This window comes from Thunnus maccoyii, chromosome 12 (assembly GCF_910596095.1).
Source record: "Thunnus maccoyii chromosome 12, fThuMac1.1, whole genome shotgun sequence".
NCBI classification, from domain to species: domain Eukaryota; kingdom Metazoa; phylum Chordata; class Actinopteri; order Scombriformes; family Scombridae; genus Thunnus; species Thunnus maccoyii.
The window spans coordinates 15,987,553-16,015,065 of record NC_056544.1 but is presented as its reverse complement, the minus strand read 5'-3'; the positions used below and the strand labels follow the sequence as shown (position 1 = coordinate 16,015,065).

Sequence of the window (27,513 nt, the reverse complement as noted above, 5' to 3'; positions counted from 1 at the left end):
TAAAACATGGCATTTATATGTACATTAAGTTACTTATTTTACAAGGAATATTTAAAATTCAAGTTCTGTTAAAATCAAAAATGAAAAAACAGGGAAAAAAAAGAGAAAAGTATAAAACATGTTAAGACCAGAGTGGAATGCCTAAGGAATGGAAGCTCGGCATTTTGTTACAGAACCTGTAGAATGACTGTGAGAGTCAACAATAAAAATGTCATTCACAGTAACATCTTCGTGTATCTCAACAAAGACAATATATGGCACCCATAACATTTCATTGTGAGGCACTTCCTATTGTGAAGAAACATGATTTTCTGATTTGATTACACAATTTCTTCTTCTCTTCCAACTTTTTTTCCCCCCTCCCTCTTTGCAATCTACCGCCACTCACTGACAGATGTTTGAACCACAAACACTAAAACACAGCATTAACATTTGCATCAGAGGGACGTTGTTCACTGCTCTTTAAACCATGTAACTGGGATGAATAAGAACTCTTTTTCCATTTGCATAAGTCCAGTGTCTCCTTGTCACCTTTGTACCTTTGGAGAAGCCCCTTTTATAGGCAGCTCACACACAGGCTGTACCAAAAACACAATTCAAGTACACAGAAAAATAGGGATATGTACACTTTAGAATGAAACACAAGCATCTAAAGCTTTTAGTCTGTATTACAGCAAGCATGTCTGTACATTCTTCATTTGGTTACTGAGAGACTCACTGACTTTGAACATTGTAACTTTCTTTACACAAAAATAGTTCCTCTGCAATACTAAAATTCTGTACTTTTCTACTACTTCCTACTCATCCTAAAAGTCAGTTCATCCTTAAAGCCTTAGCTAAGCCTTTTAACAATCTTAACTCGAATGTCCACACTTCCTTGCACGTACTGTACTTCACAGGCTCATTGTTTCATGAGTTGCAGGTCCTCTCAATCTTCAGCATAACAGGGATTTGTATTAGAAGGGGATGAAATCACCCCTCCTGGGCCATCCCAAAGTCATTTGTCATTAAAAAAAAAGAAAGAAAATGTATGATCGACATTTGTTCCATGCCTTATACACGAGCAAGATCAACGATCCCTGTGTGCAGTAATTCTCTTTTCACAGGCGCACACACCAGTTACAGACACACTCCAGACATTTTTTTTGTACAACATGCTCATTCACAAACATTGGTCACACGACAGACATTACGCTAACAGACTCCCAAGTACGTACACATCTCACAGACAGAGAACGAAAAGTCACACACCTCCAACACTTCTCACAGGTACTGATAGAAGCGCGAATGGACCACCTGGGAACTAGTGAGTTTATGCGGGTGAGCGGTGGCTGAAAGGCTCAGATTTTTACTCTGGGGGACGTCCCCGTTCAACACCTCAGCTGGACGATGTGGCAGTTCAGAGGAGGACGAGGCTCCGAGGTTTTGGGTGTTTGTGCTGCACAGCCCCCCCTGTTGTTCAGAGAAGTCCAGGCTAACCTCGGGGTTGCTGGTGCGGTGACGCTCGCGGGCAATCCAGTCCCCAATGGAGAAGTCCTGAGAGCTGCACTTAGGCTTCAGCCGGTCCACAGCTGACAGCTCCGACCGAGAGCCTGAACCGATGCCGACCTGTTGCCAGTCTCCCAAAACAGACAGCTCGGCAAAGTCCCTCTGGCCGCCCATGGTGTGTCTGCGTCTGATGTTCTTCTTCTTACTGCGGCCCTCGGGGGACCGGCTCCTCTGGCTGCCAACGCCAAACATGTCATCCACTGACATTCGCAGACGCACCTTCAGTCGGTCTGTGATCTTCAGCTTCCATGCGGGCTCAGTCTTATCCAGCTCGCTCCGAGACGATGAGCTGAGGCTGCCAGTGGAACGACCCTTGACTGACCCCAAAACACGTGACAGTCTGTTGGAATCTTTATCACTGCGAGCGCCGTCCAGTGAAGACTCGCTGTCAGTTTTCTGTTGAGCAGCTTTCTTTCTTGACAGTGTGTCGCATTCGATTAGTCTGTGGGAGGGGAGGGGTCGTGGAGCCTCCTGCAGTTCTCGTTGCTCAGCTGCTCTGGCGTTCCCGACAGTAAACACCGACAGATCACTCTCACTGTCCGTCTCCATCGGCCTTCCCTCGCTGATGAGCTCACTGCGCTCGTCATCCGCATCATCTCCACCCCTGCTCTCAGCCACAGACTGCACTTCAGGACTGAGGGTGCTTAGCTCAGCTCCAGTCAGGAACGTCATGGATGATGTGGTGGAGTAGTCAGAGGTGATGGAGCAAACCTCTGCTCCCAGCCCGCTGGGTCCCGCTTCTGGTCCCAGAGCCAACATCCTGCCACGCCTCATTCTGGGCACCGAAGCCTGAGAGCTGGTGCTGTTCATCGTACCGAGGTCAGACACCGTATCGTCATAGTTGGAGGGTGGGTCTGATAGGGAGGACTGGTGAGTCATTGGCATGCGGTAGCTGAGGCTCGGGGAGTGGGAGGGTGAGGCGTACGGGGAGCCAGTTTGAAGGGTGGAGGAAAGGTGCTGGGGAGGCGGGGAGGGAGAGGGCTGCGACGTCAGGCTGCTAGAGAGAGACTCTTTCCCGTTGGTTTTGTTGAGCTGTTCCTCTGAGCTGTTCCTGTGCTTCTCTTTCTCACTGGTTTCATCCGTCTCCCCCTCCTCCTCGGTCCGGCTGCCTGGGGACCACAGAGGCTGCTGCTGGCTCTCCTCTGGGAGCTCCTTCTTGGGGAACACAGTGTCCAGGTCGTCATCTGAACTGCTGGGAGGAACTTTGTCCTTGGGCTTCTTGCGTTTGCGGCTGACGAAGAAGGAGGAGCGCAGCATCTCTTTGCTACACTGATCCTTCCCTGACCCCCACAAGCCCTGCTGATACAGAACCAAAGCAGCGTTATGGACTAATTGATGTGAGACCGTTAAAACGGCAAAAACAGAGGAATGAAGGCTTTGTGAGAAAGAAAACGAAACAAGAGGAGAACATTACCTTTGATTTGGAGGAGTCACTACATGCTGAATCTGTATTAAAGAGAAGAGAATCATTAGTAACCAACCGTCTGCCACCTCTGACTTTCAGAAAACAGTCAACAAGATAAAGAGAGAGAAAAGGCAGCTTGAACGTTTGGCTCAGGGTGAAACTGACAGACACAATGAGTACAATGAGAGCAGCTGGATGAATGCAGATGACGCAGTTTCAGCTCAGAATAAGAGAGACAGGAGGAGGACGACGAGTAACCACATTAAGCAGTATATGGAAACGAGAAAGCGGCAGAGGAGGCCTGAGATGAGGGATGAGAGGAAAGGAAGTGAAAACCCGGCAGTAAACCAAGACATAAAAAGCAGCTCATGCTCATGTAACGATGGAACGACGGCACATCACGGACAAACACGCCAGTCACGGAGCATCACATGTAGCCACCAACCAGCTGTAGGCATTCTTTCCCAACTCAAAGACATCACAGAGGAGAGGGAGTGATGAGCTCGCTCTGACTTAAGGGGCCTGAGCTGAACAGATCAGTGAGTGTGTGTCGTGGTCGATACAGCTGGCGCAGGCAAGCCTTCGTATAACGGAAAGATTGCTCTTACTCCAAGCTAGATTAACTCCCGTGGTGCCCTTTAACATGTAGCCTGTCATTCCCAACAACATAAAAGGCAAAACAAAGAGTTCACAAAACTTTCTTATCTCACGCTTCAAAAGGAGAAAACACGCAAACTGCAGCTAACAAAGATAAGCAGACTAATAGTCCTTTCCCACCAAATGGTTCCAGGAACATTGGAGCAACAGGAAGTAAATTCAGTTACTAAAAGTCTCCTTTAAGCACTCCTGTCTACATTTCCACTGAATCTGTATAACCATATAGATGAGACAAATTAGACTGATGGATTAAAAAACTACAGCAGTGTTTGAGATGTATTTTCAGACACGAGGAAAAAACAAAGTAATTTACTTTGGCGCTGATATTTAAAATGGAGGTAACGAATGGATTCAAAGGAGACCTGCAGTGGTGGATGGAGACTGAAAACTACAGAGCACCGGTCTCCAAAGTAGAAAATCTACTAAATATTTTATGGTTATACATTTCTGATTTACAGCATAACCATGCTCTTGTTCAGTCACTTGTGCTTTCAGCCTTCGTCTCTTCTTTCGAGACAATATTACTCTTTTTTTTTCTTTTTACATCAAACATCAGAAGAAATGTCCTACTCTTGTCCTAATATTGTTGTATGTTAATTGTACGAGCGACAGGGGTGATCAACTAGCGACATTCAGCACCAGAAATTTTGCTTCAGTAGTTCCAGGGTCCCCAGAAAGAGTCAAAAAAGCAGGGACTTTTTTAGGCACCAAAACTATGTCAGAACAACTAAATATAGACAGGTAAGGTTCCTGAAATGGTTCCTGAGTTCCTGATGAAGTTCCTGTGGTGGAAATGGGCTATTAATTATCTAATTTTGGTTCAAACTGTGTGTATCTGTGTATGTAGCAAGGTTCTGGTAGGGAGACAGCGTGAGGGACATGTTAGTGATTAATGTGGGTGTTTTACAGTATGTAACAGTAGGTGATGAGGGAGTATGTGGCAGTGTTTGTCTGTAGTTGACAATGTGATGTTTTTAATGTTGAATAAAGACAAAGATTTTGAAATTGGGACATCACAGACAACAAAAAACAAATCAAAAAACACAAAAGGAGGCACCTGAACCAAAAAAAAACTACCTGTCGCGGCAAATACCGCTACATCTACCTGCTTGGAGTCCCATCCACTGCTATTTAAATACAAAAGTACCTACATACAGTGCTTATCGATCTGGGACGTGGTTGTATGTGTGGGTTTGTTTGTGTGTAAACGAATGTGTGCTGGGGAACATCCAGCTCAGTCCCACCACTACGACCCCACCCTCAGACATCATGACAGGTTATGCCACATGACCGGGAGAGAACCTGAGGTTGACCGTACCATGCTACTTGTCCTTGCGATCAGCTTAAGAGACAACAAGAGACAGCAGAAGGGCTTTCAGAGAAAGTACAGCAGCATCGCTCTGTATCCCCTCAATTTAGGGTATTGGTTTAAATATGAGACGTGCACACCACAGGAAAAATGACAAACATCGACTTCTCTTTCTTTCTTTTTTATCTTTTTTCCTCCTTTCGCCCAAATTTAAAAGAGCTGCGGGTTTCTGCAGACTAGGCAGCTACACTGGGCACAACACTCGTCCTTCTTCCTACAGTCCCAGCTGTCCATCACTGACAAAACAGAGTCCATCAGTGACATCATCGAGTGATAGACGCCGCCCACTTGGCCTGTGTCAAGATTAGGTAATGTGTGAGTGCTGGACAGGGATAAGGGAGAAAAACAACACACTACACACAGAAGGGCAGAGGTCAGAAGGGTTAAAACTTCCATTGTTTCTTTTTGTTCGTTAGATTTTCTTTGGGAAAGAACATGCCGGGATTATGTGAGACGAGGAGGAGGGGAAGAAAAGAACTGAAAGAAAAGGAGTCGTCGTCTCAACACAGGTAAAGCACAGGGAGTGAAATAAAATGGACTTGAGCAAGAGAAAATAAAGAGTAAGGCAAAGAAATGAACAAAAATAAAACTTGAGGACAATTTTTATCTCTTTGGGCAAAAAAACATCAACAGCAAAACAAAACAGACTTTAATCCAAAAATAAATAAATAAATTTTAAAAAAGGCTTGGCATACTGCAAGATATTTTTCAACAATTTTCCAATGGTCGATCCACAAAATGTAGTCATTGAAAAATTACTGAAAAAGCTTGCATTAACGGAAACATAAAATTAGTAGACTTGTTTTAGCTCAAAGCATTTAAAATTATGGAAAATAGGCATGATGTTCTTCGTCTTAACATTAACAGCTGAGACACTGCTTGCTTTAATCTTAAAATAAGTCTATAGCACATATCTTTTACACTTAAATCTAATGCAATAATAGTAATGAAATATAATATTGCTGCCATGGTAAAATATTTGCTGTGGTGATGCTTGATTGCCGAGTCCCTGAGAGAGAAATCCCGGTGAGTTACCTGAGACTTCGCCCGGCGAGGCTGCGGTCCGTCCAATGTTGGAGAGCAGGTGGTCGATATTGGGCACAGGCTGAGACTGCACCGTGCTTTCCTGCTCAGCTGTGGTCTGGAGCCACGCATGGGAGGAAAAACATGATTGGAAGAGAAGAGGGGAGAGAGTAGGTAGATGATAAGTGAGTGAACACAGCTAATGTAGGGAAACAACCACAGCGACACAAAAGGGAAGCTTTCAAAAGTCAAAAAAAAAAAAGTGTCACATACAACAGGATCCTCATCACCGTCGTCGGTGAAGAACCAGTCATATTGTTGGATTAGGTTCTCAACTATCTTGCACTGGTCCGGCATGTGATTGACCATGTTGGTCATGTTGTCCTCGGAAGTTCTCACCAGCGTTGGCCCAAACACAATCGCCAGGTTACGAGGCTCCATCTAAACAGGTAGAGTTAAGACAAATCCGATTTATTTGATGAATCCTTAAAGGGAAAGTGGATTGGAAGGTTCGACCTAATGACATTAACACTGACAGATCCTGTTAGATGTCCTACCTTGTTCTTTTCACAGTTTTCAGAAACCCTCTTGAGGTGAGCACAAAGGAATTTCAGAGTTTCAAAGTGATGATCAGGTAATTCATGGATCTGCAAAAATTGACAACAAAAGGGACAGTTTCAGCATTACAGTACTTGAATACTATTCACATACTTCTCTTTAAGATTTGAGAAAACGGTGCAAAGATGTTCACTCACCAGCCTCTTAAGCTCCTTTAGTCTCTCAACGGAGTCTTCTGTTCTGTTGGCTTCAATAAAGTCACCGTACTTTTCTGTTGAACAGAAAACAAAACCTTCAACTTAGAATGGGACAAAAGAAGATTCACATAGAAACTTCACTCCAGTTTCTGTTTGGACCTTCAGTGCATTTACAAGATCTTACCGTTTGTAAACAGAGGTTCTGGAAGTTTTCGGAAAAAGGACTTTAGTAAACTACTGATGACATTAAGGTCCCGCCATTTCTGCAGAGAAGAAAAAGATCAAGACAGCATTATGTTAAAGAAATCCTTAAAGTAAAAATGAATCTCTCTAAAGAAATCAACTTGTGTGTGAGTCACTCACGTCTTCCTGGATGTCGATGTCAGTCATGCCTTTGCTGTTGAGCTCCTCCTGCATGCTGGAGATGGCAGCATTGTTCCCAGGGACCCTGTAGATCCCTGTGTACTCAAGACCTCTTTCCTCCACCACCTTACAGCACACCTCCACAATCAGAGGGACAAACTGTACAACATACAGCAGAAAAACATTAGATACGACAAATCATTGATTATGTTATATCTGAAAATTGAACACAGACCTACCTACACACTGTGTGAATAAGCACAGCAGTTTGAGTTACTCTAGCACGAATTAGTGGCCATCATGGCTGACAAGTTGAAGCAAAATCAATATTTTATGTGTATGGAAGCAAGATGCTACTCACATCCTCTGAATGTTTAACTACACAGTCTGTTCTCTTAAAACACCAGGAGAGATTGAGACTTACTCTGTTAGTCTGTGCGGGTGGGCAGTCATCAAGTCGCACCCCAAATGTGACACCAGCTGGAGTCTTTTTTTCAAAGGGCTTCCTCATGATCCCTGCAATTCCAATTTTCCAAGCAGCTCTGTCCCTTGGTGGACTGGAGTCATCTGACATGGTACACACAGGCATAAATACATAAATAAGCAATCTAATGTTTTTAAAATAAGTGATATCGTACCACAGTTTTGAAATGTTGTTCTTACCTTTCAGCGCCCTCCGCTCCTCTCCTGTTTTGGGTGAATGAGGGCTGTGGATCTTGCCGTCTGTTTTACTTCCCAGGAGGGCTTGTTTGATGCTGAGGGATTGTCGGGAGGTTTTGGGGGATGGTTCAGACCTGCTGCTGGGTGCACTGATCCAAATGAAAAGTTTTAGAAGCAAGAAATAAATTAGGTTGATATATAGTTAAAATGAATAGATACGTGGCTGAGTACTGTGGATGAGCCCCAGGGGGCAATATAGAGCGCTTCATACCTCATCATGTTGTACTCTTTGATCTTTCGACTGATCAAGTCCTGACTTGTTACAGCAGCATTCTGAAATGACAGCAAAAATACAGTAAGGACAGTATAAGCACACTAAGCACACTCATCTTTTGCCAGGTGGAGTTTTATTTAGATGTGTATCTCTAATATGATTGAACAATTGTTAGTTACTTGATATTTCTTGTAAATCCAACAAAGTCATTTTGTAACAAGGTGTTCAAAGTCAGTGATACATAAATGCAAATCACTAAAATGTCATAACAACAACTGCAAATCTAAAAGTTTTACTATGTGGCAATCAGGAAGTAGTCAGTCATTTGACTAACAAACTGAAGATGAAACACTGGAGGCAAACTGCAGACAGGCAAATAACTGAACAAATGACTCCAGTTTGCTTCATGGACCAACGATGTTTTGAACCAAATAGAGAATGTAGAACAGAATCAACTTCACCATTATGTCCAAAAATGTGAAGTCTGCCTGTATAGCCTAAAAACTCAAAGCATGACTACAAGAACATCTTAAAAGGTCTCATGTTAACCAGCGTACAGTCTTATTAGATGTTAGCACAATATGATTTAAAAGCATAAAAATATTACAAGCATACAGAAAACACTGTATGGTTCACTTCAAATATTCTACTGCCTGATTGAATAATAATGTTTCTGGTCAGTGGAAACTGTAACTGCGCAGTGTCACTACAATATGTGACCCCACCTAATCGTGCTGCCGGATACTGAAATGAATCATTGCCAGGAGATATCAGTGAACAAGGTCTTGCTTAAAGGCAATTTACTGATTGGTTCTCAGTTTGAAATGGAAATTTCCCCTCACACCCTGAGAAATGCCACCTGTTTTGTTTTTTTTCTGCCCAGGTAAAACTAGTTTCCTGTGAAACCTTATTTCAGCCTTTGTTATTCATTTAATAACTAAAAGGTTCTAATCTTCTCTATCCTACCAACACTTCTATTTCATTCCAAGGAGGACTTTGGTAGAATTTGTTGCTGATGCTTAACCTGATGGGTGTGCCTGTAAAATCTTTTAAAATTATGGTGCAGTCTGGTCTAAACTTTTTTGTTGTTCCTCAGCAACTGATCACCAGTGCTATGCACTTGACCTGATGAAATTTGACTGGATAGAAAGACGACTGCAACACGCACTGTCAATGTCATTTTGGTACTTTCCGATGTCTGACAAATGTGTGAATCACATCTAACTTGTCAAGTGGCATTCTTCTTAACTTGATGGTGCAGTTAATGACACTACCTAAATCTTTCCAAAACTCACCTCTTCATCAAGGTTACTGTTTTCCTGAATGACTTTGATCCAGGTCAGCATGTCGTCCCTCCCTTCTGCCTGGAACAAGTACTCACAATCCGAGGTGGTTAGTCGCAGCACATTCTTGCGTCTTGTATCGCTGTAGGATATGTCAATCAGACAGGCCTTGATGCTGATTCGCAGGGGGTCCTCATCAGACTGCGATGAAGCATGAGACAGCGCATCTTTTCTGTCTCTGTAGAAGGTCAGGGTGTGACCTTGTAACACTACATACATCTGCTTCCATGATCTCATTCCTCCACCAACACGCTGCAGAGGCAGACAGAGAAGAAACACAGAACTTATTTACACGTTGACACATATAATATTTATCACTGTTCACTATAAACATGAGTTTACAGGCATACCTTATTTTTATCTGTACTAAGTTGCCTAAAGTTAAGGAAGCCCTCTTTGGACGAATCAGCAAAGATATCTGAAGAGGAGTCCCTTCGAGATCCAGAATCCACAGAAGATTTATGACCATCCAGAGCCTGCAAGTGTGAAGACATGACATGCCATTTATTTCCTTTATTAGATAACTGACAGCAGAATGACAGGAAACATGGGGAGAGTGAGAGAAGGAGATGACATGCAACATAGATTTCCAGGTGGAATCAAACCTATGCCCCAATGACTATAACCCAATATCTGAGACATTAGTGTCTCAAATCACTTCCCAAGGATGCCAACAACATTGATGGAGCATCAAAGCCGGTCTGACTATAACTGATAAGATGAGTTCCATATTTTGCCCTTATTTACTCTTTTTAAGTTAACATGCGTTATAAAAATGTGTCTCTGGCAGTGCCAGTGTCCAGCCTGCTGCTGGAGTTTTTCATCTATAATGTAATAGTTTACTTCCTCAGTCATGCTAAAAACAGTACTGGACCTCATTTCTCTTTCTGGTAGAGTGATTGGGTCTATAAGTTTAGGAAAAAACTACAGACTTTTCATAAAGTATGGACAAATATTTCAATTTACAACTTTTTTGAGAGTGTGTACTGGGCCACACTGTCCCAAAATAAAGGACTAATATCATAGGATGCCTGGTGGCGTGTTGTGATTAATCCAATAGTTACTCACCTTTCTCAGCCCCCTGAGACTTGGCATATGCTTACTGGAAGAACGTCTAGAAAATAAAGAAAAAGAGAAAGAAGAAAGAGCAGAAGGTCAGACTGATCCATAAGCAAACACAAATAAGAAAAAACAAAAGCAATGACCTATTAACAGTCTGCACTTACCCTCTTCCCTCCTCCTGGTAGTTATCCAGACCTTCATCGTAGGATTTGGACCGCTCTGTTTTGCTGGCTGTTTCAGACTCCAGCAAAGCACTTCTTAGGGACTCTAAAAAAAGTGTTTGACAAAATATGATGATGATGATGATGATTCACCTGTATTAACTGAGCACAAGAAGGTAGGCGTCCGGTGACAGATGATTTTAAAGAGTAACTAAATACCAAATGAAAATGTGAGGCACTAGAGCTAAAATTATTCAATTTTTGATATGATTTAAATAAAATGAATCAGTGACGATTCTGGTAAGTGTGGAGTAGTTTACGTCATTATCAGACATTTCTGTTCAATAATACAACCCAAAAAGTACTATGTTCTTTCCAAAGGAATTTTAGACAGCCAAGCCTTGACTGACATAACCATAACCCAACGAACCCAATGCCGTTTACCTTGGTCATGTGACAGCTGTCGACGAATGGGAGGGCATGGTGAGCCTGGACTGGAGGGACCTGTAGTTATCGATGGTGCAACAGATATCACAGCAGAAGGTGGAATAGGAGCTGCTTCCCGGTCGACACTGGGGCTGACTGGCTCATCTATGATGACAATAATACGTTCAGTGTGAGCACAGAGTTCAAATACAGCTTCTTTTAAATATGTAACTATATTACACATGTGAATATTTAGGCAGGTGCGTTATGTGCATGTTGTTTCATTAACTGACGCAATACAATATTTATATTCCCTATTTCTTGGGACATCTTTAAAACAAAAACAAATTCAATAACAATCATTTGTGGGATTCAGGCAAAATTAAAAACAGTCCTTCTGTGACTCCCATCGCTAACATGCCACAACACAGCTGAGAGTGGGAACAGATCATCTTCTGACAGGTTTTTTTGAGAGAGAAGGAAGTTCTTGACTCATGAGTACTGCCCACTCCAGGCACTTCAAGCCTGAAACAGCTCAGAGTACAAAGCTGCTCTCTGCAGCCGAGGGGCTTTTGGAGCTAAATTTAAAAGCAACTGTCCTAGTTCCAGCATGTACCCAACTTTGAAACGGGGCAAAGGAAAAAGGATGTCACCATCTACACAAGAAGGCCTGTTAAAAGGGAACTACAGTAAAATTCTGTCCATCACTGTTAAACATTTAGTAGTAACAACCCCTGTCTTTATTCTTTATCTACTCTCTCGAAAAAAATCACATGATCATTCTCTTCTGCTCCATTCAGCATAAATCCAAGTCCATAACAAACCCAAAAGAATTAAAACTTGCACATGCAGTGGGTGCACTTTTGTATAAGAGACAAATACATTGAAACATGTCCGGCAACTTCAGGTGCAGGTCTAACTCTCACAGTCCAAACAAACCCTACTCAAGCCAGCTTAGTAAAGCTGAGTCCAAACTCTCACCAGCACCATAACCAAAGTGGTCAGGACATGCTCACCATCTTTCCCATAATAAACTACATCAAAAACGATCATTCTCACTGACTATGATGGATCAGTACATTTCCCCCAAATGGGTCTTATAAATAGCTACTGAAAAAGTTTTCAAGAAGTTCATATTACAAAAGATGCTATTCATTAGACACATCTTCCAATGAAGCAATGAAGACCACAAACTAAAATAAGCCTATGCGGCCATGAGGTCAAATGTGAATTCTCATAAATTTATTCTAAACAACAAGCAGGGAATACTGTACCCTGTGTATGCAGCAAAATAAGTGAGAAGAACAGAGGCTCTTGCCATCTAAAGAAAAGATACAAGAAGTGTCTGTGGGCTACTTAAATAAAATGATGATCTGGGCAATGCGAGCAAAGGCTAATCTCACATGTGGACCGGTGACCTTTCAAACAGGCCATTGATGGCGGCCCAGCAGTCTGGTCAATCAGGACACTGTTCTCCTGAGCCAGGGCACCAGTCCCAGAAGGATGGTGTTGCTGCATTATCACTGTCACTGCCTGCTTTGTGTGCATCTGGCCTGTCAGGCCTACTCAACAACCCACATTGCATGGACCACAACACTTGCTCCCGAGATTCAAGACCCCGATCTTTAATCAAACATGTTTAGAGAGAGGGCCAAACACCTAGAATTAAGATAAGGATCATAAGCAAACTTAAAATGCTCAACAACTGACAAAATGAATTCTGACAAGCTTTAGCCTACAGATACATTTACTCTCACTTGCACTACCCCACGACTGAAGGCGTTCCTCCAGCCTCAACATGCACAGGCCTCCACAACAAAAAACACTTGACAAGAAAAATAAAGGCCGTAAGCGTTAACATCATATAGCCCTGTATTAAATAATTTAAGTGATTAAAATATTAAAAGATACGCTATATCTTCAGTATGGCCATGATGGACATAAAAAGCATAACCTCTTCTTCATCTCTTACTCATCTGTCAAATGGGAGTATTCTGCTGCTTTAACTTAGAAAATCAATACTTGCACTTCATGGATTAAGCAGTGCACTTATGCCATTAGAGGAACGTTATATAGCTGATGGACATTTAATATGTCAATAGCTAATGTGTTTGTGTTCTACATGTTTATTACGTTTTTAAATACTTTAAGGATAGCAAATACCCCTAGGGGTAATAAAGGTTTTCATACATTTATACTGAGCATTATTAAGATGTCTAAAACTAGAACAGGTAAACAGGCCTCTGTGGGTTTATCTTTTGAGATTTTGTAAATTCTGAAATGTATGCTAGACATGCTTCAAAAAGACCCAAATTCAACTCTGAAACTAACTCATCTCCCATGGGTCAACCTAAAATTTTCCACTGCTGTTGCTGCCTGCGACCTAGTTCCTATATGCAGTCTACCTGCAGAGTACAGCATATTTCCTTATGTCCTTCCAAAACATAAGCAGATCAGCCACCAGACACACTTTACTAAGTTAGAGCCACAAACAATGTGCTGAATTGGGTCTTTCAACTTAGAAAATTTGTCTCCAGCTTCTTTTCGCTCTCAGGGACTGACTGACCATTTCTCTAAATGAACAGCTTAATCATACAGAACTGACACTTAAACCTATATCAAATAGAGCAAAAATGAACTGTGAATAACATGATATCTCTCTAACAGCCATTACTTCTCAATTTTACTTGTCATTATGTGGTATCATAAAAAGGCAAAAACAGACAGATGGATAGACACGCACACAAATATACATAATAAATATATAAAGAGAGACAGATGGACAGAAAGAGAGACAAACAGGGGGATAGACAATAAAAAGAGATATCTAAACAAAACATGTTTGATACATTTTCAATCTGACTGTAGATTTCAAGTAACATTTAAGAGGGTGCCAAATCTAAAAGGTCTTTCATGTGCATAGTCAGTGTTGCCTCTGGCAATGTAACTACAGCAATGTTCTCATCAAGGCACACCAATAAACAGACTGAGTTCCTATTAATTATGAATATTTTCTCACTGCTGAACTGATTACAGCAGATTCTCTACAACAGGACTAAATACACTGAAAATCTTGGCTATGAAATTCAGTCTACGCTGTACAGTGTCATTTCCAAAATTGAATATAAAGCAGCTAAAAGCAAAACATTATGTAACCTTTTAAAATGTATGAGTTAAAATATTTTGGTAACTGCTATTCTAGGGCCTGAAAACACTTCATATGTGCATGGTTAGACAGTTTTTTGAGATGACAAAACGCATTATGTGACTACTAAACCATAAGGCAATCCATTCTGGAAAGACAGCATCCAAGAAAACAATGTATCAAGAGGAGGAATACAATATATTCCAAAAGGCTTAAGCCATCCTTCACTCCGCCCCAGTTAAGCCGAACATCCCACAAACCCTCTCTGAATGCCACAAAACCTGATTAATAACATCTTCCCAGGAAGATTAATTTATTTGTGAACATCTCCCCAGCACTATATATATCTATACACAAGAAAATAATAATACACTGCATCAGATGAGCAATGAAACCATGGTGGTCTGTTAGTCTACAGGCACTACAGACAACAGTTTTCCATCCATTTCAAACTGATTCCTATTACCATCTATGGTGGAAGCCCTGTGACTATCAGCTTTGCTGATCTGCCTCATGTTACTACTGGCTGCTGCCGTTGCCATGACAACCCTGTTCGAAAAGGCTTACAACTGATTTTTCTCTTACCGATGAATGGAATGGAGTCCAGAGACTCATCCAGGTTGCTGGAGCAGGAAGTGTGATGTTGTTCCCCAAGGCGGCGTATGTGTATCTCTCGACGTGCATCGTTGGGAAGCCAGCATGCCACCACATCTGCTGTGGAATCTGGTCCGTCGTCGTTTACAGCCAGGATATAGGAGGGGTGCCGCAGAGGGCTGGGGTTCTTGCCAGAGGGGGGTTTCTCCCTTAGAACGACCCCGGTCTCCGTAGGGCTCCGTCCATTCACCTGGCTCTGAGAATCTGGATGGGGTGGTTTGAGGATGATAGGTCTCTTAGGCATCTGTTTTGGGGTAGAGCATGAAGAGGACCTGTGTCCCACCAAGGCTGCGTCTCTGCCCGCCTCAACAGCCTGTATGGTTTCAGCTCGCATCCTGCCCAGACCTTGTTGGGTAGTGTGGCCTGTGTGGTTAACTTTGACTAAAGCTCTTTGGTCAGCAAGAGAATGTTCAGCACTTGTGCTCTTTCCAAAATGTGGGGCTCTGTCTGCGAGCATGGGTGAGGAGCGAGTCTGAAGAGAATCTGGTCCTTTAGTGTAGAGAGAAGAATTGGGTGGCCCCCTCATGCCACTGCTGTATCCAACAGAAGGCCTGTAGACCATGGCGTGTCTGGGGTTAGACTGTCTGCTGGGTCTCGTACCTTGGTCTGCCCTTCCATATCCTCCTCTCCTCTCGATGGGCCGAGACAGCTCTGCAGGGTCAACATAGTCTGTGGAGTGTGACCGGGCTTTGTGCATAAGGCCATCTTGAGACACACTGCGAGGTGGCCAGTTTCTGGCTTGGCTCATCCTCTCTGAACCACTTATGCGGTCCTGTGAGGCACTGCGTGGGGCAATCTGAAAGTGGGGTAGAGGTCCTTGGTAAGACCGTTCATGGGAGGTACTCCTCCGCCGTATCCCCTTAGGTCCCCAGTTTCCCCGGGGAATGTGATGAGCAGCTCCAAAGGTGTTTTGACTGGCAGCTCGCAGATTATCCAGCCTCTCCTGGATAGTCCGACTACCATGGGAATGGATTCCTTTGTTGTCAATGTACTCCCTGTACGTTTGGTAAGTACGCCAATCAATATTTTGATGGTTGGATGGGAAGTGAGGTGCGGGAGCTCCAAATGGAACCATTCCTGGACCACCGGGATAGACGTCAGCCTTTCGAGGATGAGGATACTGGGCCAATGACCCAGGCCTCCCCCTGACAAAGGCGGGGTCCATGTAATCTATTCTATGTGTTGGACCCATGCGCCCCATGTGGGCCGAATCAGGAGGAACCACCACAGTCCTCACACTGTCATTGCGCATGCACACTGCCATCTGGCTTTTTGGATATGACTGAGGAGGAGGGGATGGGGGCACGGTGATCTCCTTGCGGTACCCATGGTCCGGAGGTGCTGCTGGCCCTCGGCAAACCTGCCCCACTGAATCTGTTGCCTGGGCCATGCCCGTAGGCTTACAGTCTACTCTGGGGTAGCATACAGTGGGTGGATCAGGAATGTGACAGGCATTTCCACTGTAGCTGCTGTGGCCACGGAGGTAGGCATCCTGGGAGTAGGCCTAGGGACAAGGCAACAAAGCACTGTTACAATGGATATAGGACAAGCTGCATTTACAAGTGTGTGTAATATTCCACAGTGTGCTACTAGATGCTTACAGAGATGTCAAGCGTGATATTACAAATGCTACTGGATGCATGTGTGTGGGCAGTGCATGTTGCAGTACGAGTGAGCGGAGGCGTTGGCAGTGCAGGAGTGTCAGTGGTCTTCATCTGCTCCTTATTTAGAATTCTCATGGTAATGTTAATATCAGGCACAAAGACAGATCATAGTACATTACTATGTTATGATGGTGTTTCAGACAAGATTTATTTTTATTTTTTATAAATAGTACAGAATTTCTGTAAAATTCCTGCATATCTTCTCAAGACAACTATGGTTTGCCATTACTCCACAAGTGATATTATCAATATGAAGGGGGAAAAAAATGTACGAATGAAATGAACAGCTACCACGACTGCAAACACCAAACAGTAAAAATGTTTATTTGAGCTAGATTCAATAGTGTACTGTGACATTTTCAGCCAAGATTGTTTAACAATCAATATAGAGGTTAGAAAAGGCAATCAAGCTCTAACACTCAACACATTTGGACAAATGTGATAATATATAAATAAATATACGCACATAAATATCGACAGGTAACCAGTTTCTCCATTTACCCACCTCAGACTGACAGACTGCAACTTCAGACAGACAGGAGGTCCCCATCCCTCATTGTGAGAGTGCTATATTTAGCCTGCCTGATTATCCTCCAAGGTTCGGAAGCCTATACTATTTCATTGTGGATACTATTAAAAACCTTTTCAATGAATAGAAAATTAAAGTGAGGGACTCTTTCACTTTTTAAACTATGGCCTGGTGGACAAATAACCTTTACCTGCTTTATTCATAACATGCTGTACATGCAACAAGCAAAGAGACGTGTAAAAGGTATGTGTACTTTGATCCAGCTACCTGGTGTTAAATGACAATCTTATATAATGCTGTGTGTTGCCACAGCAATCAGTGCCAGGCTCTGTTCCTCCCTTTGTAAGCATAAATATACTTGAGAGTTCAGAGGTCACTGGCCTTTATCATACTAATGACATCTGGCATGGAGGATGAAGGGGCGAGGCTTCACTGAGATGCCAGCTGGAAGCCAGTTCGAGTGCTCAATCTAACAGGTACTGCAGGCACAGTGCATCGGCCATTTCTACAGTCTACACATCTGAATCACCAGCACAGAGCTGCCCATTAAAGAGTCAACCCAGACAACTAAACGGCAATAATGTAAAAGCTGAAGACCACATCCTGTAATGATGATGCTGACATGCATGACATATGCAAAATGAGACAGCAAGCACAACATGACAATGTCAAGTAGCTACCCAGTCTGCTGTTTGCTTACCAGATTAGTGGTTTCCAGAGAAAAAGGCTGCCGTTACAGCATGTGAAAACGAGAGCGTTAAGAAATCAAGAGACAGAAGGTGGAAGAGAAAAAGCTGCCAGCAGAGCAAAATGCACACATTGTAAAAACTAGGCGATTCAAAGAGGAGAGAACGTGAAACAGCCAGAGCAATGCCTGGGCTTGACATGCTAAAAATATACTAGAGCTGCAGCAGCAGTACAGAGGGATGAAGAAGCGTAGATGTAGCAGGGGTTGCCACGTTACGACCTGACTGTGCCAGCCTGTCCTGGGTGAGGTGGCAGGAGCAGAAGCTTGCCTCTCATGCTGCTGTTAAGTCTCCATGGTTCTATCCATCTTCAGCCAGAATATTACGCTAACTGAACAAGGTGCCTCCGGTCTATGTCTCCCTCCCTCCCTTTTCTACTGCTCACATGACAGAAGCAGCAGCTGCTGATTATACATTCAGCTCTGATGGTACAGCTCCCCCTCCCACTCTTCTCTCCTCTCCTCTCCTCTCCTCTCTCCTTTTCCCTTAGCATCAACCTGTTAAAACACAGAGCAGTCAGCTGATTTTATCCACTGGTTTCTGCTCATCATTCATGCTGTTCCCTTTTTTTTCTTGCTCTGTATACCCTCTGCTTTCCTGGCGTAAAGCTGTAAAGCTCCCTCCCTTTTCTGCTCCCTGAATTTAGACTCTGTCTCTTTGCTAAGCAACTGCTGCCTGTCTCCAAGCAGTCAGTAGATACATCTCAAGTCTTTTATTTGATATTTCTTCACTCCTCAATCCTCACTTGAACCGGAAATAGTTCTGGTCCACCATTTTGAAGGCCACCTCAAAGCTTTTATTTCTGCTCTGAGGAGCGAAGAAGGATTTCTGAGGAGCCTTGAGCGAGGATACATGAGAGCAGCCTTCACGGAAGTCTTTTACTGGCTGACACACCCTCTTATTGGAAATCAGTTATTGACTGGACGCTGCAGCTGATCAGAATGACCTGATACATCACAACATCACTGAGTAGAGACAGATTACAGATTAAATTCAAGCATATCACTCTCAAGTTTGATATTTTATTTGTTTTCTGATTTACCATCTAGTTATAAATCTGTGTTAATTGTAGGTCTGAACAACAAAAGAATCATAATAAACTTCCTCATTTATTAGTAAGATTTTTCGTTTCATGATTTATTATTTCCCCGATTAATTTTTATTATGGATAAAATTAAAGTAAGGGAGAGTCTGTCAGTCAGCAAAAAGCACTTCGTAATCACGTTTATGTTTTACACCATTTGTCATAATTTCCATTCAGTCACATGTGAGGCTAGAAATTCCTGAGCCTTGGGTTTGATATGAGTTACATAATTTCCATTTTCCCTGAAACATTTAGCCTAATAAATAATTTCCAGTGTTCAAAAGACACCCTGATCATACTCTGGGTTATTAAATAATTAATTCACAGTCAGAATACCAATAAATACAGATGCAAATAATTAATAAATAATATAAACACATTCTGCCAGTAGAAATGGTTCATGTGCCTCTGAGCAGGACACAGTATAAATACAGAATTCAGGTTCTTATTCATGTGCAGGTGTTTATTAAAAAGGTAACAGGCTGCAGAGAGAAAACAGCTGCTCTGGCAGTGGTAACTGTGCACCTTTATTAGTATTAGGACCGTGCACATGTGCAGACATAAATTCCATCAAAAGTCACTACAGCTGTTAAAGCCATCTGACAGGTGACCCAGCTGCGATCAGCTGCCGCTGTCATCAGAAACGGACGTCGCTTCATGTGATGCTTCATGCATCCTTGGTGGGAGGGACACAAGGGGTGCATCCCAAGTCTCTTAAATTGCATCCACGTTTCCCTCACTTGTGTCTTTTCCTTGGGTCTTAGTCCCTCCCACCGTGGATGCAAGGAGAGACGCAAGGAAACCAAGCGAGGAGCGAGGAAATGAGGAAATTTATTTTAAGAGACATGAGACATCCTCTCCTCTGAAGCGTAACGTGAAGCGACGTCCGTTTCTGATGACGGCGACAGCTGATCACAGCTGGATCAGCTGTAAGTCGGCTTTAACAGCTGTAGAAACTTCTGATGGAGTTTGTGTCTGTACACATGTGCACTGTGTTAATACTAATAAAGGTTCACAGTTATCACCGCTAGAGCAGCTGTTTTCTCTCTGCAGCCTGTTACCTGTTTAACAAACACCTAAATAAAAACCTGCATTCTGCATTTATACTGTGTCCTGCTCAGAGGCACAGGAACCATTTCTACTCGCAGAATGCATTTATACTATTTATTGATTATTTGCATTCGTATTTTTTGATAGTTCTGATAGTGAATTCATTATTCAATTACCCAGAATATGATCATTTCTTCTGAACACTGGAAAATATGTATTTGGTTAAATGTTTCAGGGAAAATGGAAATTATGTAACTCATATCAAACCCGACACTCAGGAAATTTCAGCCTCACATCTGACTGAATGGAAATGACGATAAATGATGTAAAATATAAATGTGTTTAACTGTTATTATGGATAAAATTAAAGTCAGGAAGAGTCTGTCTGTCAGCCAGAAACAGTTTAATGGAGGAAATAATAGATCATGAAAAGAAAAATCTTTCTAATATATAAAGAAAGTTGTTAATGGTTCTTTTGTTGATCAGACGGACAACTAATAGATTTTAACTATATGATGAATCAGAAAACAAGTAAAGCATAAAACTTGGGTGTGATACATTTAAATTGAATCTATAATACGTCTCCACTTCGGTATGAAACTACAGTGATGTATCAGATCAGTCTGATCAGGTGCAGCATCCAATCAATAACTGATATCCAATAAGGGGGCCTGTCTGCCGGTAAAAGACTTCCGTGAAGGCTGCTTTTGTATTTCCTTGCTCCTCAGAGATCCCTCCTCGCTCCTCGCTCCTCCGAGCAAAGTGAGACTTGGGACACTCGTCAAAATGGCGCATCAAGAACAACTTCCGGTTCAGGCAAGGAGCGAGGAGCCATAAAATAAGAGACTTGAGATGTACCCATGGAAAGGACCCAAGTGAGGGAAATGTGGATGCAATTAAGAGACTTGAGATGTACCCAGTGTGTACTGCCTCCTACAGTTTAATGTCATCCTGCTAGCATCTCTTGTTCTTATAAATAGACATCAGTCTGCCTGCCTACACTGCTGGTTATTTTTTGTGTGGCTGCTGGACATTTCACGTGTAATACTGTAACCAGTAGCATCACAACACACGTGTAAGATACAGCAGACTTTAAAAATGTGTATGGAGGCAAAAACAGAGGCAAGACAGAGGAAAGACCTAACTGGGAAGAGGGGTGGAGTAACAGTTGAGCTGAATTACCTATCAAGTTAATTATGAGAATTAAATCTGGCCATAATGAATCCACAGGGGGAAATTTCAGGTAAAGCAACAGCCATGGTCTTTCATTATATAATTCATGAACAGGCTGTCAGATAACAATAAGCCCTTGGTTTCTAAGCATCCTGACAAAGCACTTACAGATATAGAACAGATGAGTGCACCTTTGCTTTGCCCTGAATGTGCAGAATGCATAGCAGCTGCCAACAGCTGCTTGCAATATGCATAAAAGGTTAATGATGAGCTCTAAAGTGCACATGGGTATGAGGATTTTTTTCCTCTGCACTTGAAATGGTTTTGGGGACATGCAAATTGCATCTGCAATTAAAACTCTCACAATAATCTTTTGGCAGAGCGAGATTAGAAGGAAGGAAGACAAAGAGAACATGTGAGGCCAAAGTGGATTAGTGATGGATTATTCAAAAAAAAACATATTTTAATGTTCATTTTAAGTGCTGAAGATTGACTTTTATTAATACAAGGTTAATATTTAACTATATCATTAATCAAAGAATATTATGATAATTTAAAAAAGCTTAATGTGCCTCCAGCACACTTACACTTTATCAACTAAAAATGTTAGAGTAGCCAAACTACAAAGACAACATTTGTGTCTTAGCACCACATAAGAATCTCAGCATTTCTAACATTGATTGCTGAAGATATTCAGTTCTTATCTAAGAAGCCTGCACCAGCCAATAATGTGATTTAGCTTTAAATCTAAATTTCAATATGGGATAAATATTCAAATTGACATTTTCTGCACTAAAAACTCAACCAAAATACCAGTGTTTTTTTTTTTATTTCATGAGGATTCATTCATAGCCTTTAATTTTTTCATTGTGCATGTCTCATTCACACTTCTCTGAAGCCATCTACTCAGATTTATTTCCATTTACATCAATTGTATCAGCCAACTCCTTCCTTGAGAGTAGTCATAGACATCCCAGTGGAATGTCCCAATGGAAATAGCACATCACCATCATCTTATGACAAAAGCATTGGTTAGAAGGAAAATATTTGTTTCACTTCATGTCCTTGTTGGGTAAAATAAGTCATGTTCAGATGGTTGATAATCTACATTAATCAGACTTACAGTCTCTCTTACTGCATCTCTGAAAACCAATCTGGTGAGTCAGAGGTTCTGTCCTCAAGGGTTGCAGACCAACTACAACACTCAAGACAATATAATTTGACAACCTTCAGATTATTTTGGTTCTTTTAACAGTAATTACAATCTTCCACAGGTAACAGATTACTGGCTGTCACATGTACTTCGGCATGTGATCCATACTGCCAAAACGTGTTGAGGACTAGGAGGTGCAGTCAGATTAGTGATGCTCAAAATCTTTTACATAGTTCAGCTGTTTAATGTAGGTCTATTCCATAGAGACTTAAGTTTGAAAACAATTTTTAGGAAAATGCACTCTTATAATACATTTAGCAAGTCGAAACATTTCAGCTGTACGAATGGGGTTGTCTATATTTATCTATGATAATATATGTATACGTATGTATATTTGTATTTGAGATAATGCTTGCTCAACTACTGCAATCAGGCCATTTTCAGCAGCAACTTTGGAGGACAGAAAGGCTACTGTGGCCTGATTAGGAGGCCTAGATAGAGAGCTGTGATGAGATAGGCAGGCTGCCTGTATCTTATGACTGCTGTCCCAACATGAACACCTTAAACTAGAGCAGCTCTGTGAGACCAGATGTAGTGGAAATTTGTGTGGAACTGGAGACAAAGAGAGCATTTTCTGTTTTAAAAACTGAACAAACTGTTTTGAAACTGCTTTTCTGTTCTAAAAGTGTGGTAAAATATGAGGTGAACCTTTATAAAAGTATGGTTGTAATGAGAAACTTACCAGTTGCAGAATATCCTCATCTTTTGGCATCACACAAATTTCAAGAAAGTCACCACTGTGGGGGAACAAAAAGAGATTCAAAATGGAAAAATACACTAACAGTCCAAAAATCAACTATTAATTATTTACATTAAATCTCACCTGTCCTGGATCAAGGATATAACCTCACAATAGGCTTTCCCAATGATGCTTGCTCCATTCACCTTCACTATGCGATCACCTAATAGGCAATGAAAAACAAACAGTGGTAATGACATCACCAACAGAGAGAAGTATAAAAAAATGAATGTAAGCTGTTTGCCTTAAGAAAGCAGCCGCCACGCTCATGACAAAGAGGAGGTGTGCCTTCAGCCGGAGGGTGAAAAAGAAAGCAAATAGCCTAAAATCAGTCACCTGATGCTGATGCCTGATGTTCACAGTAGCTGTACTGAAAGTTATCTGTATCCACTAAAACATTAAAATCATCGGGGTATCTACATGATGCCCAGGCAAACGTCTGTGCCCCGCAGCAGCAGTTCTGTCAGGCCACTACTGAAAACTGCAATTCTTGCAAGTTTTCTTTTTAGCTTCCAGCACTCTAAAACATTAATGCAATACATTAGAGGAAGAAGTCTGCTCTGTATGACATAATGTACAGGATTATGCCTTGGTTGTTGAAATTTCATGACCCCCTAGTGTTACAACACCCCTACCTTTAGTAGGTTTTGGTTAATGAAGGAGATTGATTGATTGATTATTACCTGTACAAAGCCCAGCTCCATGAGCGGGGCCACCTTCCTTGACTTGCTTCACAAATATGGTGTCCATCGGCTCTAGCCTATTCCGCTGTCTCCCTGATGATAAGAGAGCAGTCAGTACCCATCACACAAACAGTATGCAATGCAAATACATAAAAACATAATTGTAAATAATACAATTTTAGACATGTCTACATTGCATAGGTTTCCTTTTCTTACTACAACTGGAGCAAGGAAATTAAAGCCACAAAAAACAACTTTGTATTCTGAATCAAGCAGCGCCTTACTAGAGGTTAATTTACAAACTTTCACAGGCACCGGGGCTGATGAAAGGTGAAAAACAACAACTACAAAACCGACCAATGAAAATCAGCCTGAGCAATAAATTGTTTCATGACATTTAGGTGAGAAGAGAGAATGGCTGTGTATGAGAATGAGAGAGAAACTGGGAGGTTCAAAGGCATGTGAATCAACATTATGACAGCAGAACAGACTGTGTTCTGGCCGATGCATGCCTGCATTACAACAGTTTTGAATAGAAATGATAGTTAATTGGTTCTGAGAAAAAAAAAGTCTCAATAGGGAGAAATTGTGTGGGTTTAGGAAGGTGGATAAAAGCAGCTAAAGAGAGGAAAACCTGTTTGCTCATGCTGTTCCTGTCTCCTAGCAGCTGCATGGCCGCAGAAAAAAAAAAAAAAGGAAAGAAAAGAAAGAGGGAGGGGTGTGAGAGAAAGAGACTAAGAGAAGGTGGAGTGACAGTGTGCTCAGCTGCACAACTCCCACTCTTTCCTTATAAACTGAGAAATAGCTCTGGGCACAGCCAAAGAGCGGCTAAAATCCTTTCTCGGTAGTTAACATTCTGGTAGCGAGTTAGCGCACGATTCAACACAAACTACAGTGGATAGGGACCAGGTGTGATAGTTAAAAAAATAATATAAGTTTGATGAAAGAGGTTAAACATCCTTAGTGTTTTTAATAATAAAGAGAAAAAATAAATTAATACATGAATGAGAAATATGACCTTTGGCTCTGTGACAGACCCAAAACTACCAGCAATTTGTTTTGTGTTTTAGGAACGAGGAAAGGGAAACAAGAAAACAGGTGGCTTAATATTACTTAATGGTAAATGAAACTCTTGAAGTAATAATCTATAAAACTTTGTAAACTGCATGAACACAGACGCACTTGTGCTCCATTTTTCCCCTCTTCCAAACGAGATTACTCATGCAGAATCACATCCTGGGGACTCATATTATGTAATACTGCAACAGGAGTCTCATACAACTACAGCACTGAGACATGCTCCCTCTAGTGGTATGTTATAGGATTGCACCTCCATTCTCACAAAGGAGCTGTTCATGAATCCACATATGAGCCAACATTAACATTTCAATGTATGGTGGGGTTTTCAGCTTCTTTCCTGAACTGTGAATGAGCTCACTGATTTTGTCTTTGCCACCTTGAAGAACATGAAATAACATCTGAAACTGTAAACATTTGTTTATTCATATTTTGTATTTTTCAAATTACATCAATTTAACACAAACTGCATAATTGGTAAAATGGTGCTTTGTTTTTACAGTACTCCAAATCAGTGTCACTTATCTTTTTCCTACAGGACTGCCCTGGCACCACCCAACAATAGAAATCATAGACTCACCGCCTCCCTAGTGATGATGGCACCCAACCATATCTAAAAAAAACATTTTAGGAAGTACACACCCTATGAACCAAAGTGAGACTATATAAATTCACATAGACTGCTGAGCTGTGACTCAAACTTTTATCAGTCTTCCCTTTCCCATAAACAAAGGGCGTGTACAAAACATTCAGGTAGCAGATTCTTATTTTAGCTGACCATCGCTTCCGTTAGTTTGCCAGGAGCAAGGATATTAACTGTCAATAATTAACGTTAAATCCGCAAGTAACTTGATGACAGGCCAAACTTAACTTGGCTGTTGTCAGCTTTGTGCGCTCCCCACATGCCGGTGTCTGCCCTTGGCCAAATACTGCACAGGAAAAAAACTCAATAGAAAGAGGAGACTTCCCTGGTAAAACAATCTAGCTGATCACAATACATCAATTTAAAAAGTTATATTCTCCCAATTCAATCATATCATATCAATAATTTAAGCCTATCAACATAATACTTTGGAACCAGGTGCACCAAATGTAGTAGGCAACACCTAGTATTTGAATGTCTCAGATACATATTTAAATATAAGGTAAATAGAAGTACTGGATCAGTCTCTGTTATTGGCAGATACACAATGATAAAGGATTCAGGTTGGGGCCTAAAAAACTTGATCAGGACATCCCTATAAATTTAATCAAAAAAAATGAGCATAATTCCCAAAATGGTAGTGTTCCTATAAGACCGCAGAACAAACTTCTCGTGTCTTAGAACATGAATAAATTTATCCAGGTTTCAACTGCTCTATTTTAATCATGTGAACAGAGAAAGAAGACGACAATTAGCCTATATTGTAGTTGTCTCATATTTATGCTCATTTACTATAAAGCTAATGAATTAATTTAAAATATTTTTCTGAATAAAGCCCTTAAAAAAATGTCCTTGTTGTCTCAAAATGAACACTAACAACCGTGCCTGCACACAATGAGCACTTACACCAAATGACAGACTAAATGACAGCTGTGATTGAGGTAAAAGGCAGCCTTTCTCGATGTGAAAATGACTGAAGAGATGACAAGGGAACATTAGATCACAAGTGCACCCAAATTTGACCCCAGAGCTGTGACAGAAGAGCTTTGTCTTAGGCAGCAGCAGACTCTAATGCAATAAAAGAATCGATGGTGGTGCTGCAATGTGGAAGGACAACACATAACACTCATAACTCATGAGCACACTTATAACTCTGATGCAATGTTTTTGTTCATAAATCGACGTGGCGTATATTACCTTCCTCAGATAAAGCCACACCGTTTGAATGATCAATGATGTCATGGGGCAATTAACACGAAGATGGCTAAATAATGAGCTATTCAATGTTTTTTACTGTTTTTTGATCATAGTAAGAAATTTTTTACCCATAAATAAATTTGTATGAAATAGGTCTGATTATACACAAGAATGTTTTAGGGAACAAAAAGGTTACCCTTTACTGACACCTGATTTTGAAAGATGTTGAATTCTTGGCAAGTTTTTCCAAATTGATGAACTTCCTCAGAGTGATTATGATTTTTTGGATGACAAACATTTAGTAATTCTTGTTTTCCACATCGTGCTATAATTTATAACAATCCAACATGCCATCAGGACAGTGTAAGTGCTGCTTTTCATTCTTGAACCTCCCAATTCATCATATGAAAAATATTTAGATATTACTTTTTCTTTTAAAATTATTAGAACTATTCTTTGAGAAAAACCTTATTAGTTACCCTACATATACATAGACATTGTATAATAATGTTCCACATGATAGCGTCTCTATGTGATGAAGCACCGTCTTAAAGCCTGGCCTTCTGACTCTACTGCGTCTAACTCTTGTCTTCTTCTCTTATCTTCTCTCTTCAGCTAATATTGTTCGTACTTGCGCTCCAAAATTATTTTTATCTGCAAAAATGTGGAGCATTAATGGACTTAAATATGGCTCCTTCATATACCTACCTGTACGTCTGCCTGCCATTCTAAAGTTTAAAGGTGCCCACACATGATCAGCAGTAAAACCGCTCTGCTCTGGCTGTGCCATTGTTTTCCTATGTGCTGCGCTTTGCCTCCGCACCAACTGTCTACACTACGCTCTGTACTCTACCTCACGGTGAGCAAAGA

At 41.4% G+C, this 27,513-nt stretch overlaps 1 protein-coding gene across 2 annotated transcripts in view; it reads right to left on the bottom strand.

Moving 5' to 3' along the window:
- The window catches only part of arhgap21b (Rho GTPase activating protein 21b), a 39,586-nt gene continuing 12,073 nt past the window's right edge, over positions 1 to 27,513 (bottom strand). Inside the window, exons 5-24 of one of the 2 annotated variants that reach the window (XM_042428392.1) lie at positions 23,727 to 23,819; positions 23,128 to 23,206; positions 22,987 to 23,041; positions 14,777 to 16,349; positions 11,065 to 11,211; positions 10,624 to 10,726; positions 10,466 to 10,511; positions 9,748 to 9,873; positions 9,350 to 9,649; positions 8,052 to 8,113; positions 7,784 to 7,929; positions 7,545 to 7,687; positions 7,121 to 7,279; positions 6,942 to 7,020; positions 6,758 to 6,831; positions 6,560 to 6,649; positions 6,276 to 6,443; positions 6,015 to 6,120; positions 2,963 to 2,994; positions 1 to 2,847 (exon numbers count right to left, since the gene is read on the bottom strand). In XM_042428392.1, the coding sequence (XP_042284326.1) occupies positions 1,264 to 2,847; positions 2,963 to 2,994; positions 6,015 to 6,120; positions 6,276 to 6,443; positions 6,560 to 6,649; positions 6,758 to 6,831; positions 6,942 to 7,020; positions 7,121 to 7,279; positions 7,545 to 7,687; positions 7,784 to 7,929; positions 8,052 to 8,113; positions 9,350 to 9,649; positions 9,748 to 9,873; positions 10,466 to 10,511; positions 10,624 to 10,726; positions 11,065 to 11,211; positions 14,777 to 16,349; positions 22,987 to 23,041; positions 23,128 to 23,206; positions 23,727 to 23,819 (5,165 nt within the window). In that variant the 3' untranslated portion in view covers positions 1 to 1,263. The remainder of the gene's footprint in view (positions 2,848 to 2,962; positions 2,995 to 6,014; positions 6,121 to 6,275; positions 6,444 to 6,559; positions 6,650 to 6,757; positions 6,832 to 6,941; positions 7,021 to 7,120; positions 7,280 to 7,544; positions 7,688 to 7,783; positions 7,930 to 8,051; positions 8,114 to 9,349; positions 9,650 to 9,747; positions 9,874 to 10,465; positions 10,512 to 10,623; positions 10,727 to 11,064; positions 11,212 to 14,776; positions 16,350 to 22,986; positions 23,042 to 23,127; positions 23,207 to 23,726; positions 23,820 to 27,513) is intronic. The other variant, XM_042428393.1, reaches the window with a different exon arrangement.